This window comes from Sciurus carolinensis, chromosome X (assembly GCF_902686445.1).
Source record: "Sciurus carolinensis chromosome X, mSciCar1.2, whole genome shotgun sequence".
Classification (NCBI taxonomy): Eukaryota; Metazoa; Chordata; class Mammalia; order Rodentia; family Sciuridae; genus Sciurus; species Sciurus carolinensis.
The window spans coordinates 20,290,265-20,316,669 of record NC_062232.1 but is presented as its reverse complement, the minus strand read 5'-3'; the positions used below and the strand labels follow the sequence as shown (position 1 = coordinate 20,316,669).

General features: G+C 39.4%; 2 protein-coding genes across 2 annotated transcripts; both read right to left on the bottom strand.

Moving 5' to 3' along the window:
• Nucleotides 1–203: 203 nt before the first annotated feature.
• LOC124971400 (melanoma-associated antigen B5-like) lies at nucleotides 204–1,195 on the bottom strand. Its single transcript, XM_047535186.1, is given in 2 exon segments — nucleotides 204–248; nucleotides 251–1,195. Coding segments are annotated over 2 exon segments (990 nt in total).
• A 23,679-nt stretch (nucleotides 1,196–24,874) lies between these two features.
• On the bottom strand, nucleotides 24,875–25,945 carry LOC124971399 (melanoma-associated antigen B4-like). The gene has a single exon (XM_047535185.1). It carries the CDS (start codon nucleotides 25,922–25,924, stop codon nucleotides 24,875–24,877), a length of 1,050 nt encoding a protein of 349 aa, XP_047391141.1. The 5' UTR covers nucleotides 25,925–25,945.
• Between the last annotated feature and the right edge of the window lie 460 nt (nucleotides 25,946–26,405).

Below are 26,405 nucleotides of genomic sequence, written 5' to 3'. Positions count from 1 at the left end.
AAGAATAAAAGTTACACAAAGCCAGAATTGATGAGGTTTTAATCTTATTTCCTACAGTCTATTACCCCACCTACTGTGGGGTTCTTTTTATTTTCAAGAAAATCCCTATTGTGATATCATATTTTATTATCTGGATGATGAAAATGACTCAAACTTCAACAGGTGTCAAAGAAGCTGCTGGACAGGAGGCCTTGGGAACTTCACTAGCTTTGGCAGTAGTATCAGGTTTGGCTGCATCCATGGTTTGGGATCTTTCTTTCTCATCTTTCAAAGCCTCTTCATAAAGGGTTGGGAAGAAACTAGGAGCGGTCTCATTAATCTTGGCCAAAAACTCCAGGACTTGCATCTTGCTGGTTTCAGCATGAGCTCGGGGACCCCACAGGAATTCATGGCGGGGAGGATCACTATTGACCACCTGACGATACACCAGGTATTTTAACCTCACCAAATCTTTGGTGATGAGCTTCTTGGGCTCTCCATAGATGAAATGCTTCTTCCCAGGATACACATGCATCATCTTCAGGAATTTCCAGATGTCTTCCTCAGAGGCGCAGTTGCCCTTCATGAAGATCATACCCAGGACATTCATCAGGAGACCAGCCTTGGGTAATCCCCTGCCAGCGCGAATCCTCCCATTGTTGGGGAGTTTCAGCTTGCTGACAAGGTTGTATGAGTGAGTGGTTGAGTCCACTTCCCTTACATCAACTGCAAAGACATCTGCAAGATGCTCACAGGCTCTCTTGAAGATTTCAGCAAACTCATTTTTATACTTCTGGTTGACAACTTTCAGCATATCTTCCTTAGTAATGCGCTGCTTCATTTCGTACTTGTAGAGGAGGAACTGCTCCAATAACCCAACCTTTCCGGTTAGAGGGTCTTCACATGAATCATCAGTGTAGAGTGTGGCCTCAGATGAGCTTTCCTCTTCCTCATTTTGGCTATCAGAAACTTCATCAGATGTAGTGCAAGAAACAATGGCAGAAGCAGTGGTGGCAGATTGTGCTCTCTCAGGATCCTGGGGATTGCTATCTGGCTCAGTACCAGGTGGATTCTTGGGTGAAGAAGAGAACTCTTCTGCTGCTGCTGCTGCTGCTGCTGCTGCTGCTTCCTCAAAAGCCTCAAAATCTTGAGCATCACTTCGGGCCTGCTGGCGTTTCTCACGGGCAAGGAACTTATTCTTTAGACCTCGAGGCATGATGAATCAGGTTAGGGACAATAGGAAGGAGTATGGGCTGGATGGCTGGTGATGCAAGCACCTGGGGGAGGGAAAATAAAATTGTAAGAGCAACTTCAGCAGGGAGTTAACTAAGGCCACTTCTGCAGGTTTCTGTGAGAGCACTGATCTAGGAATCCACCATGCTCCTTGTCTGATCAACCTGTCTCCTGGGAAAGCAGAGTGAGTCTTAGGCTACAGACCATCCCTACCTGGGGTGTACTGGAGTGGTAGTGGAGGCTCTGTTTTGAGGTGCGGGGAGTCATCTCCTTGTCATAATCAGAATCATCACATCAACTGTTGGCAAGTCCTGGGCCTCTCTCTTTTACTGCTCTTAAGTTGATACATCAAACCCAAAAGCCAACATGCCCCTGAGACCCCAGAGGAGGAAGTGAAGGACATTCCCCAACTGAGAGTTACAAGGAGTCCCCTCTTTCATGGGATGCTTGGGTATGCAATTCTCATTTGAAGAACTTGCCTGATGTCCAGGTACTGCCTGGTACACCTTCTTTCTGCTGACTCGTAGCCTAACCCTCATAACAAATACCTCACCTCTCTTAAATTTGACATAAAAAAGTAACAGCCTCAGCCTGACAGCCCTGCTCTGGGCCCTCAAGTGCTAAATACATGGGTGGGGGTCTTATTCTTTGTTATCTATACAACAGAAGTGGTCCCTTCAACACTTCCTTTGACGTCTGAATTCTCTTTATGCAGAACTTCTCTCTTCCTGCTGGCATCTCCTGAGACTCCCTAGGATATGAGGATCACTTCATCTGTGCATGGCCTCCCAAGGCTGAAGATAAGGGATGGATTCTGTGGCACCTTCTTCTTGATGTTTGCCTCAGACATCATGGTTCTTACCTTAACTCCTAGAAATACCTAGAAATTCTCCTACTGTGGATCTTACCTAATTCCTTTAGAAAAAAATCTCTCAACACTATTGTGTCCCCCATACCCTAGGAGAAAATGAATGTGAGTCTCGTTACTAATGCACAGACATTGTAGATTGCCAACAGGGCCTGGGGTCCCTCAGTTCCCTGCCTTGAATCCTGGCTGTACCTGGGATGCTTCCCTATGTTGACTTGAGGACCCACGACTCAGACATAAGTGGTCACATCCTCAAGACTTCCACCTCCTTGCAGAAATTTGCGTGATGACCCTCATTGGGGCTTCTGAGATTTATGGTAGGGTCAGGTTCTGTGCCACCTCACTCTTCAGCGATTGGTGATTTCCTTAGAACTCACTCAAGGTTCCGCTCTTGATTCCCTGGTGAGCATGGTACCTCTTTTACTGACCCGAGCCGCCTCCGGCTCCCCACACACCTCAAGCCAAGACTCAGCCGCGGATATGAAATAAGAAAGAGCGGCTCATATCTTCCTGACTCCATGTTTGCGTCATCTGGAAAACGCAGTCTCAGAAGGTATCTCCACCTAAAGTTCCTCGCCTTAACCGATTTTAGGGTCCCCTTCCTCTACTGAAATAGGACTTCCCACTTTTATTTACCCTCGCCTTTCTGAGACTTAGAGTTGGAAACAAACATCTCAGTCAGCCGGCTCTCCTCAGGGCTTCTCGGGACTGAGAACAAAGGCGAGGCGTTGTGGGGGAGGGGCGGGGACCATTTACTGAGGTAGGTGATTCTCTCATTCTCAAACTCCTCACCTTGGAAGCGCACCAGAGACTGGGACTTCTTTCTTTCTCCCTTTTGGCTGAGCTAGCTGCCTCCAGATGAAGCCCTTCGCCTTCCTCAGGCACCCTCAGAGGAAGTGAGGGCTATCACCAATGAAAGGGCCAAGAGAGGCTGACTGCTGGAGCAGCGTCTGTAGCGCCCCCTCTGCTCTGGGGTACGAGTACCTCAGCCTCAAAGAAGATTCTAGATTTTACTCACGTTTGAACTTTAGGCCCCTCCCTCTGCCCTTCCCCCTCACTGCAATGCCCTCACATTCAAAAGTTCCACCTTGCAGAAGTCAGCCTGAGCATGTGGCCTTGACTCCCTAGATCTAGAGCAAGCAAAGGGAACACAATCAACTCCTATGGCTAAGGCTGACAGGCTCTGGCGATAGTCAAAGTGAGGAGCTTGAATGAGAATAAAAGATACCTACTTCAATTTGTGTGTTCTCGGTCAGTTTTTAATCTACATCTTCATCTTGACCCTGTCTCTTTAATGAAAACCTTTCTGGCAAATGCAACATTCCTGAAAATTCTTGAGTAGTCTTCCTACTTAAGATATTGAAGATCATACGTCTGTGTCTCTGGAGTAACGTGAGATGGGGAAGCTGAAGAACAAGGTGGATAGGTTGGGAGAGGAGGTGACTGCACATTAAATATTAGTCTATTTCTTTTTATCACACAGATTCAATCTTTTATGGTACTTCTGTTCTGAGATATTTAATTACTACATGAAAGAAGCAGAGCTAGATAATTTGGTACGATTCCAATCCTGAAGTTAAATGGACACTGCACATGTTGTTGATCATATTGTTACCGAGTCTTTTTATTCTAACATCTCATTTATTTCGGTATTCTTATTACTCTGGTTATGGATTATAATCCAGAACTTTGGACAAAAATTCTCAATCATCTAAGATATATTTTGTAGTGGTGAAGAGATAACTTATTAAAAGTATACAAAGTCAGTTTAGCTTGAGAGTGGTGGTCCAGCATAGGCTCTAGATGAATTCAGATCAGTGATCTATCCTAGCTCTATCACTTACTACCTTGAGACTCTGAGACTGTTGCTGGTTCTTTATCAGCCAATTCAGTTTTCTAAGTCTTGTTAATGCACTGAAATTTTTTTGTCCTTCTAAAATGTGTGTGTTGAAACCCTAAGCTCCAGAATAACAGGAAGTGATTCCTTTGAGAATAATAAGTTTTAAATGAAATAATTGGGGTAGGGTCCCCATGAGGGGATTAACAGCCTTATAACAAAACCCAGAAAGCTTGTGCTCCCTTTCTTTCCATCATAGGGGTATACAACAAGAAGGCAGATGTCTGCAAGAGAACCAGATCTTCTTGCACCTTGATATTCGGCTTTCCAGTCTCCAGAACATGAAGAAATGAGTTTGGTATTTAAACCAATCATTTTCTGGTATTTTGTTATATAAACCTGAAATAAGTAAAACCAATTTTGTAGGAATTGGAATATACATACTCTGTAGAGAACCCTCATCATAATGACTGGTAGTCAGTGTTAAATTATTGGCAATTATAATGATTTTTATCCAGATTAACACAACCCTCCTTTTGGGAATTTTTTAAAATCTGAGATATGTCAGAGAAAATGAAATGCTATCAAAGAACAGTGAATTAGCCAAAAATTTATTTTAGGAAGTAAAATTAGATTTTCCCTATGAGGGCATCTGTTATTCAATTTGAATGTGGGGGGTTCTTCCCACGTGGGTGTAACCCAAAGTTCCTAGAATTTTGTCAAGGACCAACTCATTCAGTGCTTCCCAACTATGCTTCCATCCAAACTACCTCCATTTTCATTCATTTCTTCCTCACAAAAATCTAGCCCTCTCTCAAAATTTGCAAAATAATCCTCAAGATAACCTAATTAGAATGTCCTTTCAAAGCAGCGGCATCTACTTCTTCAAGTTGATGGCAAACTGACAACACAGTGACTTCTGTACATCTCACCTCGAAGAAGTAACAACTTCATTTTTAAATATATTTTTAAATAATTTTAAATAATTTTTTAAATATATTTTTTAGTTGTTGATGGACCTTTTATTTTATTTTATTTTTAATTTACTCATATGCAGTGCTGAGGATTGAACCCAGTGCCTCACACATGCTACGCAAATACTCTACCACTGAGCTACAGCCCCAGTTGCAACCTTTATTTTTCAGAAGCTCCAGGAGACAATATGCATAAAACACCTAGTTTATGAATTGTATTCTACTGCATTTAGATAAGGGCAAAGACAGCTTCAATTCTTATCTATATGGACTAAATTTTATTCCCTCTCCCACAAAATTCATATGTTGAACTCCTAAACCTCAGGCCCTCACAGTGTGACCATTTGGACATAAGGTCTTTATAAGGGTGACTGACTTAAAATGAAGCAGTTATGGTAGCCCTTAATAAAGTCTGACTGGGGTGCCCTTATAAGAAGTCATTAGGACACAGAAGGAGACACCAGAGATGTACACAATCAAAGTACTACCCTGTAAAGAGGCAGAAAGAAGATGAACTTCTACAAACCAAGGAGAGAAGTCTCAGAGGAAGTCAATCCTACTGACACATTGATTTTAAACTTGCAGCCTGCTGGACTGTGAGAAAAAAAATCTGCTTTATAAGCTATTATTTTTTGGTCATTTTTTTATCGTAGCCCCCAAAATTTAATACACTGCCTTAAGTAGATATTTCTTTGGAATCTATATTATCTGTGATTGAAAAGTTATTCTTCTTTTTTAAATTTATTTTTATTGTAAACAAATGGGATACATGTTGTTTCTGTTTGTACATGGAGTAACAGCATACCATTTGCGTAATATACATTTACATAGGGTAATGATGTTTGATTCATTCTGTTATTTTTTCTTCCCCTACACCCCTCCCACCCCTCTTTTCCCTCTATACAGTCCCTCCTTCCTCCATTCTTGCCCCACTCCCACCCCCCATTATGTGTCATCATCTGCTTATCAACGAGATCATTTGTCCTTTGGTTTTTTGAGATTGGATTATCTCACTTAGCATGATATTCTCCAATTTCATCCATTTGCCTGCAAATGCCATAATTTTATTATTCTATATAGCTGAGTAATATTCCATTGTGTATATATATATATATATATATATATATATATATATACCACAGTTTCTTTATCCATTCATCAATTGAAGGACATCTAGGTTGGTTTCACAATCTGGCTACTGTGAATTGAGCAGCTATGAACATTAATGTGACTGTATCTCTGTAGTATGCTGATTTTAAGTCCTTTGGGTATAGGCCGAGGAGTGGGATAGCTGAGTCAAATGGTGGTTCCATTCCAAGTTTTCTAAGGAATCTCCATACTGCTTTCCAGAGTGGCTGCACTAATTTGCAACCCCACCAGCAATGTATGAGTGCACCTTTTTCCCCACATCCTCTCCAACACCTATTGTTGCTTGTGTTCTTGATAATTGCCGTTCAAATTGGGGTGAGATGAAATCTTAGGGTAGTTTTGATTTGCATTTCTCTTATTACTAAAGATGGTGAACATTTTTTCATATGTCTGCTGATTGCTTGTAGATCTTCCTCTGTGAAGTATCTGTTCATATCCTTAACCCATTTGTTGATTGGGTTATTTGTATTCTTGGTGTAGAGTTTTTTGAGTTCTTTATAGATTCTGGAGATTAGTGCTCTATCTGAAGTATGATTGGCAAAGATTTTCTCCCAATCTGTAGGCTCTTTCTTTGCATTGCTGATAGTTTCCTTTGCTGAGAGAAAGTTACTTAGTTTGAATCTGTACCAGTTATTGATTCTTGTTTTTATTTCTTGTGCTATGGGGGTCCTGTTAAGGAGGTCTGATCCTAAGCCAACACGTTGAAGATTTGGACCTACTTTTTCTTCTATAAGATGCAGGGTCTCTGGTTTGATTTCAAGGTCCTTGATCCATTGTGAGTTGATATTTCTGCAGGGTGAGAGACAGGGGTTTAGTTTCATTCTGTTGCATATGGATTTCCAGTTTTCCCAGCACCATTTGTTGAAGAAGCTATCTTTTCTCCTTTGCATATTTTTCGCACCTTTGTCTAGTATTAGAAAATTGTATTTATTTGGGTTTGTGTCCATGTCCTCTATTCTGTACCATTGATCTATCTGTCTATTTTGGTGCCAATACCATGCCTTTTTGTTACTATTGCTTTGTACAGTGATTCAAGTTCTGGTATTCCGATACCCCCTGCTTCACTCTTCCTGCTAAGGATTGCTTTAGTTATTCTGGGTTTCTTATTCTTCCAGATGAATTTCATGATTGCTTGCTCTATTTCTGTAAGGTACATCATTGGGATTTTAATTGGAATTGCATTGAATCTGTATAGCACTTTTGGTAGTATGGCCATTTTGACAATATTAATTCTGCCTATCCAAGAACATGGGAGAACTTTCCATCTTCTAAGATCTTCCTCAATTTCTTTCTTCAATGTTTTGTAGTTTTCATTGTGGAGATCTTTTACCTCTTTGGTTAGATTGATTCCCAAGTATTGTAATTTTTTTGAGGCTATTGCAAATGGAGTTGTTTTCCTCATTTCCCTTTCAGATGTTTCATCACTTGCGTATAAAAAAGCTTTAGATTTATGCATGTTGCCTGCTATTTTGTTGAATTTACTGATGAGGTGTAGAAGTTTTCTGTAGGAGTTTTTTGAATTCTCTAAATATCATTAAGTTTATTGATTTACAGATGTTAAACCATCCTTGCATTCCAGGGATGAACCCCACTTGATCATGGTGCACCGTTTTCTTAATATGTTTTTGGATACGGTTTGCCAATATTTTGTTAAGGATCTTTGCATCTATATTCATCAAGGATATTGGTCTAAAATTTTCTTTCCTTGTTGTGTCTTTGCCTGGTTTGGGTATAAGGGTGATATTAGCTTCATAGAATGAGTTTGGTAGGGTACCCTCCTTTTCTATTTCCTGGAATACTTTGAGAAGTATTGGAGTGAGTTCTTCTTTGCAGGTCTTGTAGAACTCAGCTGAGAATCCGTATGGTCCTGCGCTTTTCTTGGATGGTAGGTTTTTAATAGCTTCTTCTATTTCATTGCTTGATATTGATCTCTTTAAATTGTGTATGTCCTCCTGGTTCAGTTTGGGAGGAGCATATGTCTCTAGAAATTTGTCAATGTCTTCGGTAGTTTCTATTTTGGTGGAATACAGATTTTCAAAGTAGCTTCTCATTATAGTATGTATCTCAGTGGTGTCTATCATGATATTTCCTTTTTCATCATGAATTTTAGTAATTTGAGTTTTCTGTCTCCTTCTCTTTGTTAGTGTGGCTAAGGGTTCGTCTATTTTGTTTACTTTTTCAAAGAACCAACTTTTTGTTTTGTCAAATTTTTGAATTTTCTTTTGTTTCAAGTTCATTGATTTCAGCTCTGATTTTAATTATTTCCTGTCTTCTACTTTTGCTGTTATTCTGTTATTCTTTTTCTAGGGTTTTGAGCTGTAATGTTAGGTTATTTAGTGTTGACACTTCATTCTTTTCAGAAATGTACTCCATGCAATGAATTTTCCTCTTAGTATTGCTTTCATAGTGTCCCAGAGATTTTGATATGTTGTATCATCATTCTCATTGACCTCTAAGAATTTTGAATCTCCTCCCTGATATTTTTTGTTATCCATGTTTCATTCAATGGCATATTATTTAATCTCCAGGTGTTGGAGTAATTTCTGTTTTTTTATTTTGTCATTGATTTCTACTTTCAGTCCATTATGATCTGATAGAACACAAGGCAGTATCTCTATTTTTTTGCATTTCCTAATGGCTGCTTTGTGGCATAACATATGGTCTATTTTTGAGAAGTTTTCATGTGCTGCTGAGAAGAAAGTGAATCTGTGCAGTGATGGATGGAATATTTTATATATGTCTATTAAGTCTGGTTATTGATTGTATTATTGAGTTCTATGGTTTCTTTGGTTGGTTTTTGTTTGGAAGATCTATCTAGTGGTGACTGCTGTGCATTAAAGTCACCCAGAATTATTATGTTGTGGTCTATTTGATTCTTGAAATTGAGAACGATTTGTTTGATGTACAGGGATGCACCGTTGTTTGGGGCATAAATATTTACTATCGTTATATCTTCCTGATTTATGGTTCCCTTAAGCAGTATGAAATGTCCTTCATTATCCCTTCTGACTAACTTTGGCTTGATGTCCACTTTATCTGATATAAGGATGGAAACCCCCACTTTTTTACTGAGTCCATGTGCATGGGAGTTTTTTTCCCATCCTTTCACCTTTAGTCTATGGATGACTTTTTCTATGAGACGAGTCCCTTGCAGGCAGCATATTGTTGGGTCTTTCTTTTTAATCCATTCTGCCAGTCTGTGTCTTTTGATTGATGAGTTTAGGCCATTAACGTTCAGGGTTATTATTGGGATATGATTTGTATTCCCAGTCATTTGGCTTATTTTTGGTTTTTAAGTTGGCTTGGTTTCTCCTTTGAGTTGTTTTTCTCTAAGGTAGTTCCTCCCTTTGCTGACCTCCATTGTTGTTTTCCATTTCCTCCTCATGGAATATTTTGTTGAGAATATTCTGTAGTGCATGCTTTCTATTTGTAAATTCTTTTAACTTTTGTTTATCATGGAAGAATTTTATTTCATCTTCAAATCTGAAGGTTAGTTTTGTTGGGTATAGGATTCTTGGTTGGCAACCATGTTTTCAGAGCTTGAAATATGTTGTTCCAGGCCCTTCTAGCTTTTAGAGTCTGGGTTGAGAAGTCGGCTACTATCTGTATTGGTCTCCCTCTATATGTAATCTGATGCTTTTCTCTCATGGCCTTCAAATCCTATTTTTATTTTGAATGTGAGGAATTTTCATTATAATGTGCCTTGGTGTGGATCTGTTGTGATTTTGTGCATTTGGTGTTCTGTAAGCCTCTTGTATTTGATTTTCCATTTCATTCTTCAGGTTTGGGAAATTTTCTGATATTATTTCATTGAATAGGTTGTTCATTCCTTTGGTTTGTATCTCTGTGCCTTCCTCAATCCCAATAATGCTTAAAATTGGTCTTTTCATGATGTCCCATAGTTCTTGGAGGTTCTGTTCATGATTTCTTACCATCTTCTCTGTTTGGGCAACTTTATTTTTAAGATTAAATATTTTGTCTTCATTGTCTGAGGTTCTGTCTTCCAAGTGGTCTAGTCTTTTGGTGATGCTTTCCATTGAGTTTTTTATTTGGTTTATTGTTTCCTTCATTTCAAGGATTTCCATTTGGTTTTTTTTTTTTTTTTTTTTTTGAGAATCTCTATCTCTTTGTTGAAATGACCTTTTGCTTCCTGCACTTGCTCTTTCAGCTTATTGGTATTATCATTCATTGCCTGCATTTACTCTCTTATCTCATCTTTTGCTTTGTGAATCATCTTAATCATGTATAATCTGAAGTCCTTTTCTGACATTTCTTCTAACATATTGTCATTGGAGTCTATTAATATAGAATCTAGATTTGTATGGATCATTTTCTTCCCTTGTCTTTTCATGTTGTTCATGTATCTTCCCTTCTAGCAGTGCAGATCCGGGGTATTGCAGATTTCCCCCTATAGGCTTATAGTGGCTCTATAGGTTTCCAAAACCTTTTCTTTAAGGGGAGATCAGTATTAGCAGTGCCCAATTCAGACACTATGCAATCCTAGACCAAATAGCCCCTATGAGGACAATAACAAAATTGTCTTTATAAACAGAATGAGTTCAAATATTATCTTCAGTAAAATAAACAGATATGTAATAAGGTCTGCAGTTTCAAATGGAGGACAAAGAGGATGCAGAAGGATGTAGAATGTAGCTGTTAATGGGATAAGAAAAGAATATAGAGAAGTTCTAAATAGTAGAAAGGGTGAGAGTATAATCAAAAGAAATTGGATGTTGGCATGCAAAAAAGGGAGAAAGAGACTCTGAGGGAACAGGTAAACAAAAGGAAAAGAGAGCAAGAAAAGTAAAGAAATAAAAACTTAAAATTTTTCAATAAGGAGAAAAAAGAAAATCTACTCTATAACAGTCATATACTAATGAAACCTCCCAGCCTTTAGTAGCCTGATGCATGAGAGGTACCTGACAATGAGCTTCAATCTTCCAGTAGGCATCTCAGGATGGGATTTGCCCCACCCAAAGACTGGAGCTAAGGCTTCCAGGATTATCCAAGATGGCCGCTCTGGCATTAAAATGTGTTGGCAAATGGGGAGCTGCAGCTCAGGTTGTGGATGTGGTCAGCTGGAGGTCCTGGAGATGGGATGCAGTTGGTCAGGCAGGGGTCCTGGATGTCAGGTGTGTTTGGTGTGGTTGTGGGATCCTGGAGGCCAGTTGCAATCATTCGGTCTGGTGTCCAGGTGATAGGGCCCAGTCAGTTGGTCTGAGGGTCCTGGCGGCAGGGAGCAGTCAGTAGATGTGAGGGCCCCAGAGGCAGGGAGTGATTGGTCAGGCTGAGGGATTCTGGAGACCGGGCTCAGTCAGTCCGGCCAGGGGTCCTACTGGGCCTGGCTGTTGTCTCAAAATGGCGGCAGTCACGTGTAATCAAACCTGCAAGAACTGTAACAGTGAACTTCCAGTCAACAGCAGGCAGCTGGTGCTCCACTGGCAGTCGGCAATCAGTTTGCTGAACTGTTGTTGGACGATCAGCAGGTGAACCTCATGCGCTGGGTGATGGATAGGTGTAAGGCAGGTGATGGACATGTGAGAGGCAGGCAAATGGTGGATGATGGGCGCCTGACAGTGAGCAATCTGCACTCAGAAAATGCGTTGATATGCTGGCAGACTGCAGGTGATCACAGCACACAAATGGCGTAAATAGCAGGGTATCGATAAGCAGCAAAAATTGCCTCACCAAGAAACAGATATCCTCTGCTTGAAACCAGAGTTATGGAGTGACCTTAAATTAGCATCACAAATCTACCTGGGGCCCACAAGAAGGGAAGTTAAAGGACCATTAAACTCATCATTCCTGTTCAGGTGACCTCAATGTTGACTGCTCAGTGGGGAATTTTATGTCCTGACTTCTTTATAGTCCTTAGTCTTCACCTAGGTTCCTCAAATTAGCACTGAAGTCTTTGGACCTTTTCAGATCCAAGATGGTGAAATAGAGGAAGGTTGCATTTCTTGTTACTGTGTGACTCAGATTTCAAGTAGATGAGATACTGTTTCTCTGCAAGGCAGCCATTGCTGCCCACTGATCCCCTGCTATTTACCCCCATTTGTCCCCTGCAATCACTTGCTGTTTGCTAGCATATCTCCTGCCTTTGGAATGCAGATGGCTCTCTGACTGCCTCGTATCATCTGCCATTTGCCCATTTGCCTGCCTCTTGCCTGCCCATCACCTTCCTTTCACCTACCCATTGCCCACCAACTGATGTCCACTTGCCTATAGTCTGCCATTAGCCTAAAGACTGACTCAGATTCCCTGCTGCCACTGTTGCCTGGAAGTCCAGGTTTGGTTACACGTGGCCACCACCATCTTGGGACACCAGCTAGGGCCTGCAGATTTGCTGCTGCCACCATGACCATCTCAGGCCACAGCATCCTTAGTCTGGGGATTTTGACCAGGGTCAAGAGTTATATTGGAGTACCTGCAGGTCTGGTTGCACCTGAGGTTTTTCTTCGAGATGCTCTTGCTAGTGGTCACCATCCAGCTGCTTCTTTGCAAGGTTGCTCTTTTGTGTGAATGCATCCCTGGTGGTCTATCTACAAGTTGAAAGGGCATTGAGATCTTGGGACAGCTGCAAGGCAGAGCCTGGGGAAACTAAAGCCCAGGTCCATGAGATTGCAGATGGGTTTGTTTCAGTGAGTGGTCTGGCAAGCCTGTGGAAAGCCAGAGACTGGGGGCAGTTCCCTGGGGGGAGTACAGGATGTTGAAACTAGAGAAAACTGAACTCTCTCCAGCTCAGTGAGCCTGAAGCATTTGGGGATGGAAAGGGCCAGCTACAATGGGTGGGAAGACTGGAAGAGAGAGTGGGGGGATCTTACTTTTGGCTAGTCACCCAATTGGTCTGGCACCCACTGGACTGGAGTTAACATCAAACTTCAGACAACCCCACCTATTGGTGGAGAAGGAAAGCTGAGAAAAATTTTGAAAGCCAATAGAAGCAATCATTCAATTTTCCATTGAGATTTTCCTTCCTTTTTTTCTTTATTTGCCCTCTCTCTCATACCTCTACCATCTTTGAATTCATATATTTTTCATCCGTCAATTTATTAAGGAATGGGATGTCTGAATGGTGTATTACAGTTTTGTTGTGTATCCTTATGGTTTTACTTTTTAAAAATCTCTAAATATTTTTCTCTCACCTACTTGTCTCTCCAAATTCTTTTTCTCACTTCTTTCATACTAACAGCCAATCTCTATTAATTCCTCCCTCACTTTTATTATAAATTCCTACCTCTATCTTCTCTCCTTCTCTCTCATAAACATCACGTCTCACACTACTTCTGTTCCCTCATTGTCCATCATTTGAAACAGTAAACCCTATTAGCAAACTTACTGTTTATATTGTAGACAATAATTGAACACATCATTTCTGATTATTGTGACAAAACTGTAGATGCCTTAATAAGAGCCATTTGGTTAAAGGTTCTATATTGTTTGCATTGGCTCTGTTAATATTGGTCTCTCCCTTGAAGGTGAGGTATTAGAAGTCTTCAGGGACACTATAAGACTACAGGGTAGAATCTGTACTGCCTCAGCTCCCTACTGCTAGAAGAGAAGACACACAAACAATATGAAAAGACAAGGGAAAAAAGCTCCTCAAACAAACCATGGTATTCCAACAATAGAATCCATAGATGACACAGTAGAAGAAATGTCAGAGAAGGAGTTCAGAAAATACATAGTTAGACTGATCTTTGAAATACAGGATGATATTGGAGAGAAAATTCCAGAAGTGAAAGATCCCTTCAATAAAGAGACAGAGATTATAAAAAGGAATCAAGCAAAAATCCTCAAAATGAAGGAAACAATAAACCAAATTGAAAATTCAATGGAAAGTTATAACCAACAGACTAGACCACTTAGAAGACAGAACCTCAGAAAATGAAGACAAAATATATACTCTTGAAAATAAAATAGACCACACAGGAAAGATGGTAAGAAACCATGAACAGAACTTCCAAGAAATACAGGATACCATGAAAAGACCAAATTAAGATTTATTGGAATAGACAAAGACATGGAGATACAAACCAAAGGAATGCACAATCATTTCAAAGATATAATATCAGAAAGCTTCCTAAATCTAAAGAATGAAATGGAAAATGAACTACAAGAAGCTTACAGGATCCCAAATGTACAAATGTACAGCAGACCCACACCAAGGCATATTATAATGAGAATGACTAACCTACAGAATGAATTCTACAGAATTTTAAAGACTGTGAGAGAAAAAAATCAAATTACATATAGGGGGAAATCAATTTGGACTTCAACAGATTTTTCAGCCCAGACCTTCAGTGCCAAGAGGTCCTGGAATAACATACCAAGCTCTAAAAGAATGAATGCCAACTGAAAATTTTATATCCAGCAAGATTAAGCTTCAGCTTTCAAGATGAAATAAAATTCTTCCATGATAAACAGAAGTTAAAAGAATTCACAACTAGCAAGCCTGCACTGCAGAACCTTCTCAGCAAAATATTCCATGAACAGAAAGTGAAAGGAAAAAAAAAAAACAATGGAAACCAGCAAAGGGAGGAAGTACACTAAAGGAAAGGTCAATTAGAGGAGAAAGTGAGTCAAGTTAAAAACAAAAATTAAACCAAAATGACTGGAAATGCAAATCATATCTCAATAATAACCATGAATGTTAATGTCCTAAAATCAATCAGATGATATAGACTGGCAGATTGGATTGAAAAAAAAAAGACCCAACAAAATGCTGTCTCCAAAAGAGTCACCTCCTATGAAAAGACATCCACATACTGAAGGTGAAATGTTGGGAAAAAAAACATATCACTCACATGCACCACATAAACAAGGAGGGGTTTCCAACCTCATATGAGACAAAGTGAACTTCAAACCAAAGTTAGTCAGAAGGGATAAAAAAGGACATTTCATACTGCTTAAGGGAATCATACATCAACAAACATAACAATTGTAAATATAGATTCCCCAAACAATGAACCATCTATGTACATCAAACACTTCTCAATATCAAGAAGCAAATAGACCACAATCCAATAATACTGGATGACTTTAAAACACATCTCTCATCAATGGATAGATCTTCCAAACAAAAACTAAACAAAGAAACTAAAGAATTAAATAATACAATCAATGATTTAGACCTAATGGCCATATATATAGAGTATTCATCCATCATTGAGCTAATACACCTTCTTCTCATGAGTACATGGATCCTTCTCTAAAATAGACCATATGTTATGCCACAAAGCAACTCTTGGCAAATAAAAAAAAAAAAACAGAAATAACCCTGCATTCTATCAAATCATGATGAAATGAAACTAGAAATCAATGATAAAATAAAAAATAGAAGCAACTGCAACACCTGAAGACTAAAGAACATACTACTAAATGATGAACAGATAGCAGAAAAAATCAAGGAGGAAATAAAAAAAAATACTTAGAGGTAAATGAGAAAACAGATACAACATATTAAAATCTCTGGGACACTATGAAGGAAGTACAAAGAAGAAAGTTCATTGCATTGAGCTCGTTCATTAAAAGAGCAAAAAATCAACAAATAAGTGATCTAACATTACATCTCTGAGTCCTAGAAAAAGAGAACAGATCAACACCAAAAGCAGTAGAAGACAGGAAATAATTAAAATCAGAGATGAAATCAATGAAATTGAAACAAAAGAAACAATTGAAAAAATTGACAAAACAAAAAGTTGGTTCTTTGAAAAAATAAAAAAAAATTGATAAATCCTTAGCAACGGTAACAAAGAGAAAGAGAGAGAAAACACAAATTGCTAAAATTCATATGAAAAAGGAAATATCATGAGGTACACTAATGAAATATAGAAGATAATTAGATACTGTTTTGAAAATTTGTGCTCAAATAAAATAAATATATCTCAAAGACACTGACAAATTTCTTGAGACATATGACCTACCAAAAGTGAAGCAGGAGGACACACACAATTTAAACAGGATCAGTTTCAAGCAATGAACTAGAAGATGACATTAAGTTCTATAAGACCTTCAAAGAAGAACTAATACCAAATTATTCCATGAAATAGAAAAGGAGGGAACCCTTCCAAACTCATTCTATAAGGCTACTATCACCCAATACCAAAACCAGTCAGACACATCAAGGAAAGAGAACATATCCTTGTTGAACATAGACACAAAAATTCTTAACAAAATTCTGTCAAACTGCATGCAAAAATATATTAAAAAGATAGTGGACCATGAACAAGTGGGGTTCATTCCAGAGATGCAAGTTTGATTAAATATATGGAAATCAATAAACAATGTGTCCCATCAATAGACTTAAAGGAATCATATGATTATCTCAATACATGCAGAAAAAGCATTTGACAAAATACAGTACCCCATCATGTTCAAAACAAGAAAAATTAGGAATAGTAGGAACATACCTCAACATTGTAAAAGCTATCTATGCTAAGCCCACGGCTAACATCATCACAAATGGAGAAAAATTGAAACCATTCCCCCTAAAAACTGGAACAATGATTACACGAATGGTTTGAATCATTGTGGTATGAATCTACATCATGCACAACCATAGAAACAAAAAGATGTACCCCATTTGTGTACAATGAATCAAAATGCAGTCTGTAAAGATAAAAAAAAAAAAAGAAAAAATATGATATGAAACTGAAAAAAAAAAACTGGAACAACACAGGAGGCGCTCTTTCACCACTTCTATCCAACATTTTCCTTGAAACCCAAGCCAGAGCAATCAGACAGACAAATTAAAGGGATATGAATAGGAAAAGAACTCAAAGTATCACTATTTGCCTAGGACATGATTCTATATTTAGAAGATCCAAAAAATTCCACCAGAAAACTTCTAGAACTCATAAATTAATTCAGCAAAGTAGCAGGATATAAAATCAATACCCATAAATCAAATGTATTTCTATACATAAGCAATGAATCCACTATAAGAGAAATTAGGAAAACTACCCTATTCACCGTAGTCTCAAAAAAATAAAATACTTGTGAATCAATCTAATCAAAGAGATGAAAGACCTCTGCAATGAAATTTACAGAACACTAAATAAAGAAATTGAGGAAGACCTTAGAAGATGGAAAGATCTCCCATGTTCTTGGATAGGCAGAATTGATATTGTCAAAATGGCCATACTACCAAGAGGGTTATACAGATTCAATGCAATTCCTATTAAAATCTCAATGACATTCTTCATGTAACTAGAAAAAACAATCATGAAATTCATTTGCAAAAATAAGAGACCCAGAATAACCAAGGTAATCCTTAGCAAGAAGAGTAAAACAGGAGGCATCACAATACCAGACCTTAAACTATACTATAGAGCAATAGTAACAAAAACTGCATGGTATTTTTACCAAAATAGACATTTATACCAATGGTACAAAATAGAAGACACAGAGACAAACCCACATAAATGCAGTTATCTCATACTACACAAATGTTCCAAAAACATAAATTGGAGAAAAGATAGCCTCTTCAACAAATGGTGCTGGGAAAACTGGAAATCCATATGTAACACAATGAAATTAAACCCCTATCTCTCAGATTGCACAAAAATCAACTCAAAGTGGTTCAATGATTTAGACACTGGAACAGAGACCCTGCAGCTAATAGAAAAAGAGTAGGCCCAAATCTTCATCATGTTGGCGCAGCTAATAGAAAAAGAGTAGGCCCAAATCTTCATCATGTTGGCTTAGGACCTTAACTTCCTAAACAAGGCTCCTAAAGCCCAAGAACTAAAATTAAGACTCAATAGATGAGAAGGATTCAAACTAAAAAACTTCTTCTCAGCAAAGGAAACAATCAAGAGCATGAAGACAGAGCCTACAGGATGGGAGAAAAATCTTTATCACATGCGCCTCAGATAGAGTACTAATCTCCAGGATATACAAAGAATGCAACAATCTTAACACTAAAAAAACCCAAATAACCCAATCAATAAATGGGCTAAGAATCTGAACAGACAGTTCACAGAAGAAGAAATACAGTTGATCAACAAACATGAAAAATTTTCATCATCTCTTGCAATTAGAGAAATGCAAATAATAACTACTATAAGATTTCATCTCACTCCAGTCAGAATGGCAATTATCAAGAATACAAGCAATAATAAATGTTGGTGAGGATGTGGGGGAAAAGGTACACTCATACATTGCTGGTGGGACTCCAAATTGGTGTAACCCCTGTGGAAAACAGTATGGAGATGCCTTAGAAAACTTCGAATGGAACTACCACTTGACCCAGCTATCCCACCCCTTGGTTTATATCCAGAGGGCTTAAAATCAGCATGCTACAGTGATGCACCTATATCAATATTTATAGTAGCTCAATTCATAATAGCTAAACTATGGGTCCAACCTAGATGCCCTTCAACCAATGAATGGATAAAGACAATGTGGTACATATATACAATGGAATATTACTCAGCCTTAAAGAAGAATGAAATTATAGCTTTTACAGGTAAATAGATCAAACTAGAGAATATCATGCTAAGTGAAGTAAGCCAATCCCAAGAAAATAAAGGCTGAATGTTTTCTCTGATATGTGGATACTGTTTCATAGTGGGGGTGGTGGGTAGGGAAGAATGAAGGAAATTTGGATCGTGCAGAGGGGAGAGAGGGTAGTGGGAAGGACAGTAGAATGAGGCAGACATTATTATCCTGTATGCATGTATGATTACAATACTGGTGTGAGTCAGCACCATGTACAGTTAGAGGAATGAGAAGTGGTGCTCCATTTGTGTACAATGTGTCAAAATGCATTCTACTATAATGTATAACCAATTAGAACAAATAAAAAATTGCTATATAAAAGACTTGGGACACCCACACACTTTTTTTGGAATGGTGGCTACATCTTCAGAGTAAGGGTCTCACCTCTAGAAGACCTGATAAAAGTAAGTTACGGGAACTTCAGCTTGACAATCCTTTCCTGGATCCTAAAGGACTGAAAGCAGGGCAGGGTCAGTTTCTACTTTGCCCCTTTTATTTAATAATGTATTATCCCCTTGATACTTGTTTTTATGCCTGGCATTATCTAGAACTCCTCCTTTCTTTACTCTGAGGCATGTCCCCTTATTGTAAGGACAAAAACACCCTTAGAAACCCGCCTCCAGAGACAGATGTGAGGGTCTTCTCAGCTGATCTTACTTCTGCTTGGGCTTTTGAGACTGAGAGTAAGGAATGAATTTTGTGGTCCTTGAACATTTATGGGATGAGTGGTTCCCTTAATCCTCAGGGCATTCTCTGTGTCCTTTGGACAATTTGTAAATCCTCCCAATGCTGACCTTAGACCAAGTCCCTGACCCCTTGTGACACCATAGAGGTAAGTATATCACATTATGTCAACAATGCCCAGGTACCCCAGGGATGCCAACCAGAGTGGGGTATTACAGGGTCCTCTTGGTCCTGAGGTGCAAGAGTTGCCTATGTCCTCACTGGGGACCCTCATTTTAACTCTTGGCAGGGATTAGGACTCCTTCCTTTGCTTATATAAGGGCTCTCCCTCTGACCAAGGACCTGAATCCTTTCTCTGAGAAGTCAAACTGATAGTCCTACCTAAAGCCTCTGAGAGTAGATTGCAGGGGTAGGCTCTGTGCCAAGTCAGACTTCTGGAATCAGTATCACTCATATTTCCTCACTTGATTCCTAGAAGGGCACAGGACACTTTTCTCCACTGTCATAGGTTTCAAAGTCTCAGACCAAGATTCTTATTCCCTAAGGCCTCAGTGAGAGAAGATGGGGAATGCCCCATGGGGCCCTGTCTGTGTCCTCCCAGGAATGACATAAAAATTTAGGATTCTTATGGCTCTGTTTGGGGCAGGATTATAACCTTGACTCTTTGAAGGACCCGAGTTTCCCCTTTATTTTTTATTAATTTATTTTAACTCATATAGAAAATAATGGATTAATAGTCTTCAACATGATATTTTGATGCATGAATACTTTGTATAATGCTTAATTTAAGTTAAACATACATATCTTCTCACTTACCATTTCTTTTTTAAACTTTTTTAAAGAAACTTTACAATATAATACAGTGGAGAAAAGATAGCCTCTTCACCAAATGGTGCTGGGGGAACTGGAAATCCATATGCGCCAAAATGAAAATAAACCCCTATCTCTCACCCTGCACAAAACTCTAATCAAAATGGATCAAGGACTTTGGAATTAGACTAGAGACCCTGCACCTAATAGAAGAAAGAGTAGGTCCAAATCTTCGTCATGTCAGACTTCCTTAACATGACTCCCAAAGCACAAGAAATAAAAGCAGGAATCTATAATTGGAATATATTCAAACTAAAAAGCTTCTTCTCAGCAAAGGAAACTATCAACAATATGAAAAGAGAGCCTACAGCGTGGGAGAAAATCTTTGATACACACACTTCAGATACAGCACTAATCTCCAAAATCTATAAAGAAGTCAAAAAACTTTACACCAAGAATACAAATAATCCAATCAACAAATGGGCTAAGGAAATGAGCAGACACTTCACAGAAGATCTACAAGCAATCAACAGATATATGAAAAAGTGCTCAACATCTCTAGTAATAAGAGAAATGCAAATCAAAACTACCCTAAGATTTCATCTCACTCCAATTAGAATGTCTTTTATCAAGAATACAAGTAACAATAGGTGTTGATGAGGATGTGGGGAAAAAGGTACATTCATACATTGCTGGTCAGGTTGCAAATTGGTGCAGCCACTCTGGAAAGCAGTATGGAGATTCCTTAGAAAACTTTCAGTGGAACCACCATTTCACCCAGTTATCCCACTCCTTGGCCTATACCCAAAGGACTTAAAATGAGCATACTACAGTGATGCAGCCACATCAACGTTTATAGCAGCTCAACTCACAATAACTAGATCATGGAACCAAACTAGATGCCCTTCAATAGATTAAGGAATAAAGAAACTGTGGCATATATACACAATGGAATATTACTTAGCCATTAAGGAGAATAAAATTATGACATTTGCAGGTCAATGAATGGAGTTGGAGAATATCATGCTATGTGAAATAAGCCAATCCCAAAAAACCAAAGTCCAAATGAATTCTCTGATTTGTGGATGATGATACATAATGAGGGGCAGGGGAGAGGCAAGAATGGAGGAAGGTTGGATAGTATAGAGGAAAATGAGGCGTGGGGAGGGCGTGGGGGAAAGGAGAAAGAATGAGACAAACATCATTACCCTATGTACATGTGTGATTACACAAATGGTGTGATTCTACTTCGTATACAACCAGAGAAGTGAAAGTTGTACCCCATTTGTGTACAATGAATCAATAAAAAATAGAGAAACCAGAAAAACAAATGTCAACCCTCTCTAAATTGATACAGATTGTGGAATTGATCACTGCATTTTGTTTGCATTGATTGTGAACTCAATCAAGTTTTAGCAGGCATGTTTTTTAATCAAAAGTACAAAATTGATTGTAAAACTATTATGAATATGAATAGAAATAGAAATGTCAAAGCACCTTTGAAAAAGAAGTGAGTTGTAAAAAATGATAGTTCTACCCTCATTGGTTTGTTATGAAGATTAAATTAATTACTACATTTAGAGGACATTGGCTCCAACCTGGTACAGTGTATCTCCCACTACAGCCTTGGACAATAGAAACAAAACCAAAGACAAATCTGCAGGGCTTTGAGAGCGCACCAGGGAAACCCTGATTGGAAACTGCAGACAGGCAAAGCAATTGGCTCTCTTTTAGGATGTAGTCATTGCAGTGGGCTAGGAAGAAGTCTGGGGTTGAACATACTAATGTGAGGGAATGGATTAATTCGTGGGATCCTCTCTGAAAGTTTTTCTGCTTTGATTTAAAATGTAGTAAAAATTAAATCGATATGTCATATTAAAAAATTTAGTTGTAGATGAACACAATATTTTATTTATTTATTTATTTATTTATTTATTTATTTATTTATTTATATGTGGTGCTTAAGATCAAACCCAATGCTTCACACATGCTAGGTAAGAGTTCTACTACTGAGTCACAATCATAGACACCCTCACTTACCAATTATTTATGGTGAAAATGTTAGAAATCCTTTTTTCTTTTTGAAGTATTTAGTACATAATTGTTATCTATAGTTACCCTCCTGGGTAATAGCACATCAGAATATCTTGCTCCTATCTAACTGTAACTTAGTACACATGAATCAACCTTTTCCCACCCCACCCCACTCTTTCCAACTTCTGGTAAACAGCATTCTACTTTCAGTTTCTGTGAGATCAACTCTTTTAGATTACACCTATGAGTGAGATCATGCGATACTTAAGTGAAAGAAGTCAGGCACAAAATCTTTTGATTCAGGTCACCCAAGTCAAACAAGGCTCTCATGTCCCTGAATACCCTAAACATGAAGTGATGGGATACTGAGAATAGATAGACTGGTTTTTCTGTGACTCCTTTTGTTTTGAGGTATTTGTCTCATCGGTTTTCATTCATTGGAATTTTCATGTCATTTCCTATGCACTTGATGGGGGACTGCCAGGAAAATGCCACATCACTATAAACTCCTGATTATTTTCCCTCTGCAAGCATTGCAGAGAATAGGTTGCTTCCCAGGAGTGATGTGAGATGGGGACGCACAAAGCAGAGAGCCCAAGGCAGGTGTTGTGCTGTCAGACACAAAACATGCTGTTCTATACCTTCTTCTCATCAGCCAGACTTAGTTTCTTATGTAACTTCTGTTCAAATATACACACATTTTCAGGGAAGTGGCTGAGTCAGATAACTTTGTGGTTTATTGACACTGACTTTGTGTATAATTTTATTGTTAACCAATATCTCTTTCTTCATTCATACCTTGAATTTATATTGGTATTTTCATTCTTATTCCTTGGGCTATATGTTCCAAAACAGTATTTTGAGTTTGAAGTCTTGTTTTATATCACCTGAAATAGATTTTGAAGTGAGGAGCAGAAAATGAATAACTGGTACAAGGTCCGCTTCAGGCTTGTAGGAGCACAACAATGTGGACCCTAGAGGAATACAAAGTCTGAGTCTAACTTCAGCTCTGTCACTACCAGTTATGTGAACCTGAGAAAATTCCAAGTTCTTTCCCTGCAAAGTTAATCTGAAAAACCCTAACATGTAGGATCTAGGAATATGAAAAAAATAAATATACAGCATCACCAGGCAGTGTTAGGTGACTATTATTACTAATACTGTTTTGATTCAAGATGGTAATAATTCTCACTCACAGAACTCTATTTTCAGAATATGTGTGAGAATATGCAAATTCAAATGACATAGACATGCACATCAGCTGAAATGCTGTTGAGCAACTAAAACCAGTGTTTCCCCATTACAGCATCTGTTTTTTAATTTGGGTGTGGTGTTCTTTTGCTATAGGCAATTTAAAGTTCCTATTTTGTGTTAAGAATCAACAACCTTCCTCAGAGTTGCTTTCCATCAAAATAACCTTTCTTCATCCCTCTCATCCCAAAGTTGAGCCCTCGGAGTTTGACAAATTATGTAAGTAACCTAACAAAAATTCTCTTTATTGGAGCAGAAGCTGGTTCTACCAGCCCACGATAAGAGCACAGTTCAATGTCTTCTTAGCATCTCAAAGGATTATCACATTTCTCAGAAACTGCCTAGGTATCATATGTGTAGTGGGGTGTATTGTATTCACCTGCACTAGGAAAAGCACAGATTCCTTTTGTTCCTGTACTAGGTGAGTTCTTTCTGGTACCCTTACAATTCCAAAGGAATTGTAAGATTTGTTTCCCATTATAGACAGTTTCTCAATTCTGAGATGCAACATCTGATGATCTGACCCTTGCTCTCCCAACCCACAATGAAGTCTCACTCAAATTAGCTCACATCAAGACATTTGCAATTCCCTAATGTTTGAAATGTATTGATAAAAAATTTAGAATTGACTTTCATCTGAAATCTCATCTTCCAGATCACTTATTCCTACTTGTTCTTTATCACTTAAACAGTATGTAACTTATTCCTTAAAATCAGCTGGTACTACACTCTAGAAATGGTTGTATGTTATTTATCTTACCATGTTTAGTACTAAGGGAGACTTCCAAAGAGTAGATGTTCAAATAATGCTAGGGAAAATAATTAAACTTAATAAAAGGAGCAAGTTATAACTTTATTATTATTAAATTTCACATAAGTTGGAATAAAATAAGCAAATCCAAGATGTCATTTAATATTGCAAGGAAAAGACAAAAAGATTAGAGGCAAATATAAATTAACCGTTCTAGTTTTGTTACACAATTTTGTGATGCCAACAATTTTCCAGAGCACTAGAACAAAACAATTATTTTTGGAAAAAAAAAAAACTAAATGAATCCAGGTGTTTTAAATTTATACTAAAAGAAATATTACAAGAATAAACCAAACTAAGAATTAAGCATGTTTTACATTTCTCTTTTTACTTTGTTCCTCCATAATGTTCTACACATTCTTTAATGTGGGGTTCTTTCACATTTCCATGAAAACCACCGCATTGCTAACATGTTGACAAGTTCTGGTTCATGAAGAAAACACGGTTTGTGAATTTGCTTTAGTACTACTACAACTGTAACGTTCAAACCCATTTAACAAGAATGAATGTGAGAACCAGATCGTTGACAAGGTTCTAATCAGAAGCACATTAAAATCTTCAATGAAAAGGAACAATGTTGCAAAGTAACAAACTAGGAAACAAGATATATGTCTACCTTACTCATGTAAAACAGGAAAAGAAGAAGACCAACATTTTGCCTCCTCCAGCCCACTGCTCTCCACCCCACAGAAAGCTGAGTGCTCTTCAAACATGAAGTAAACACTCTACCTCAGACCCAACTAGATGCGGGAGGATCTGCGGGGCAGGGCCTTGGAAACGGCCCTGGCCCTGGCAGCAGTGCCCATTCTCCCCACAGCTTTCTCCACTGCTCTGGCCTCCTCATCTCTCAAAGCCTCTTCATATAGACTGGGGAAGGAGCTAGGGTTGGTATCATTGATCTTGGCCAAAACCTCCAGGACCTTCATCTTGCTGGTTTCTGCATGGGCTCTGGGACCCCACAGGAACTCAAAGATGGGAGGGTCACTACCAGGCACCTGGCGGTACTCCAGGTACTTTTCCTGCACTAAATCTTTGGTGATGAGCTTCCGGGGCTCCCCAAAGATTAAGTGCCTCCTCCCAGCATAGATCCCCAACACATTCAGGAATTCCCAGATCTCTGCCTCAGTGGCACGGTTGCCCTTCATGAAGATCACACCCAGGAGGGTCATCAGGAGACCGGTCTTGGGCAAGCCCCTAGTGCCACTCAGAGTTCCCTCAGTGGACGGCCCTAGCTTGCTGATAAGGACATAGGAGTGACTGCTCGTATTGACTTCCTTCATCTCAAGGCCAAAGACCAGCTCCATGCGCTCAGAGGTTCTCCTGAGGATCTCAGGGAAGTACTCCTTGTACTTCTTGTTGACCACCTTCAGCATATCTGCCTGTGTGATGGGCTCTTTGGTATTATACTTCTCCAGCAGGTACTGCACCAACAGACTGGCCTTCCTGGTGAGAGGATCTCTGCGTGAGCTCTGAGCGGAGCCTGCTGCCGCTGCCTGGGAGTTGCCTGGCTTTCTCTCCTGGGCACCTGTATCAGCATTTGGGGCACCTCCTTCAGAACTTTCGCAGGAATCACCTGTGCCAGGAGAGCTAGTGGGTGGGGCTCTCTGAGACACCTGGCTACTGCCAGCAGCAGGGGAGCTGGGGGGAGAACCCTGGTCAAGAGGAGAGGAGGAGGGAGACTCCACTTCCTCCTCTGCAGTGGCCTGAGCACCCCTGAGGCCCTGGGTCTCATCACGGGCCTGCTGGCGTTTGGCTCGGGAACGCAGCTTACTCTTCTGACCCCTAGGCATGACTGTTGCCAGGGACAGCAGGCACGAGTGGTGGCACAAGAGCTGGCAAGCTGGTACCTGGGTTGGGGAGAATGGCGATACGTGAGCAAGGTCATGGGGAGCGAGCACCCTGGCTTTAACCAAGGCCTCCTCTGCCCGTTTCCTAGAGGGCAGTGCTCTAGAGCAGTGGCGGGCTAACCCACCACTTCATTAGAGGCACCCAGGACTCCAGCAGAGACACCTGACGTCCCTCGTGTTGTTTAGGTGAGTGTGGTTTCCACAGTGACCAGAGTCCTCCTCCCGATCCTGCCTATGGCTGGGGAATCGCCAACTTCTGACAGCCTACCGGCCCCTGCCAGCAAAGCTCCCACCTCCCTGGATCTCCCTAGAACAAAGGGAGGGAGCGCCCCAGTTATTACGTCTGCCGACGTCAGGGACCAAGTTCTGTGAGCCCGCCCCACGGGGCTCTGGGTTCCCGGGCACCGATGCCCCTCGATCTTCA

Coding starts and splice junctions, on each gene's coding strand:
- LOC124971399 (XM_047535185.1), bottom strand. CDS start 25,924: ATGCCTAGGGGTCAGAAGAGTAAGCTGCGTTCCCGAGCCAAACGCCAG.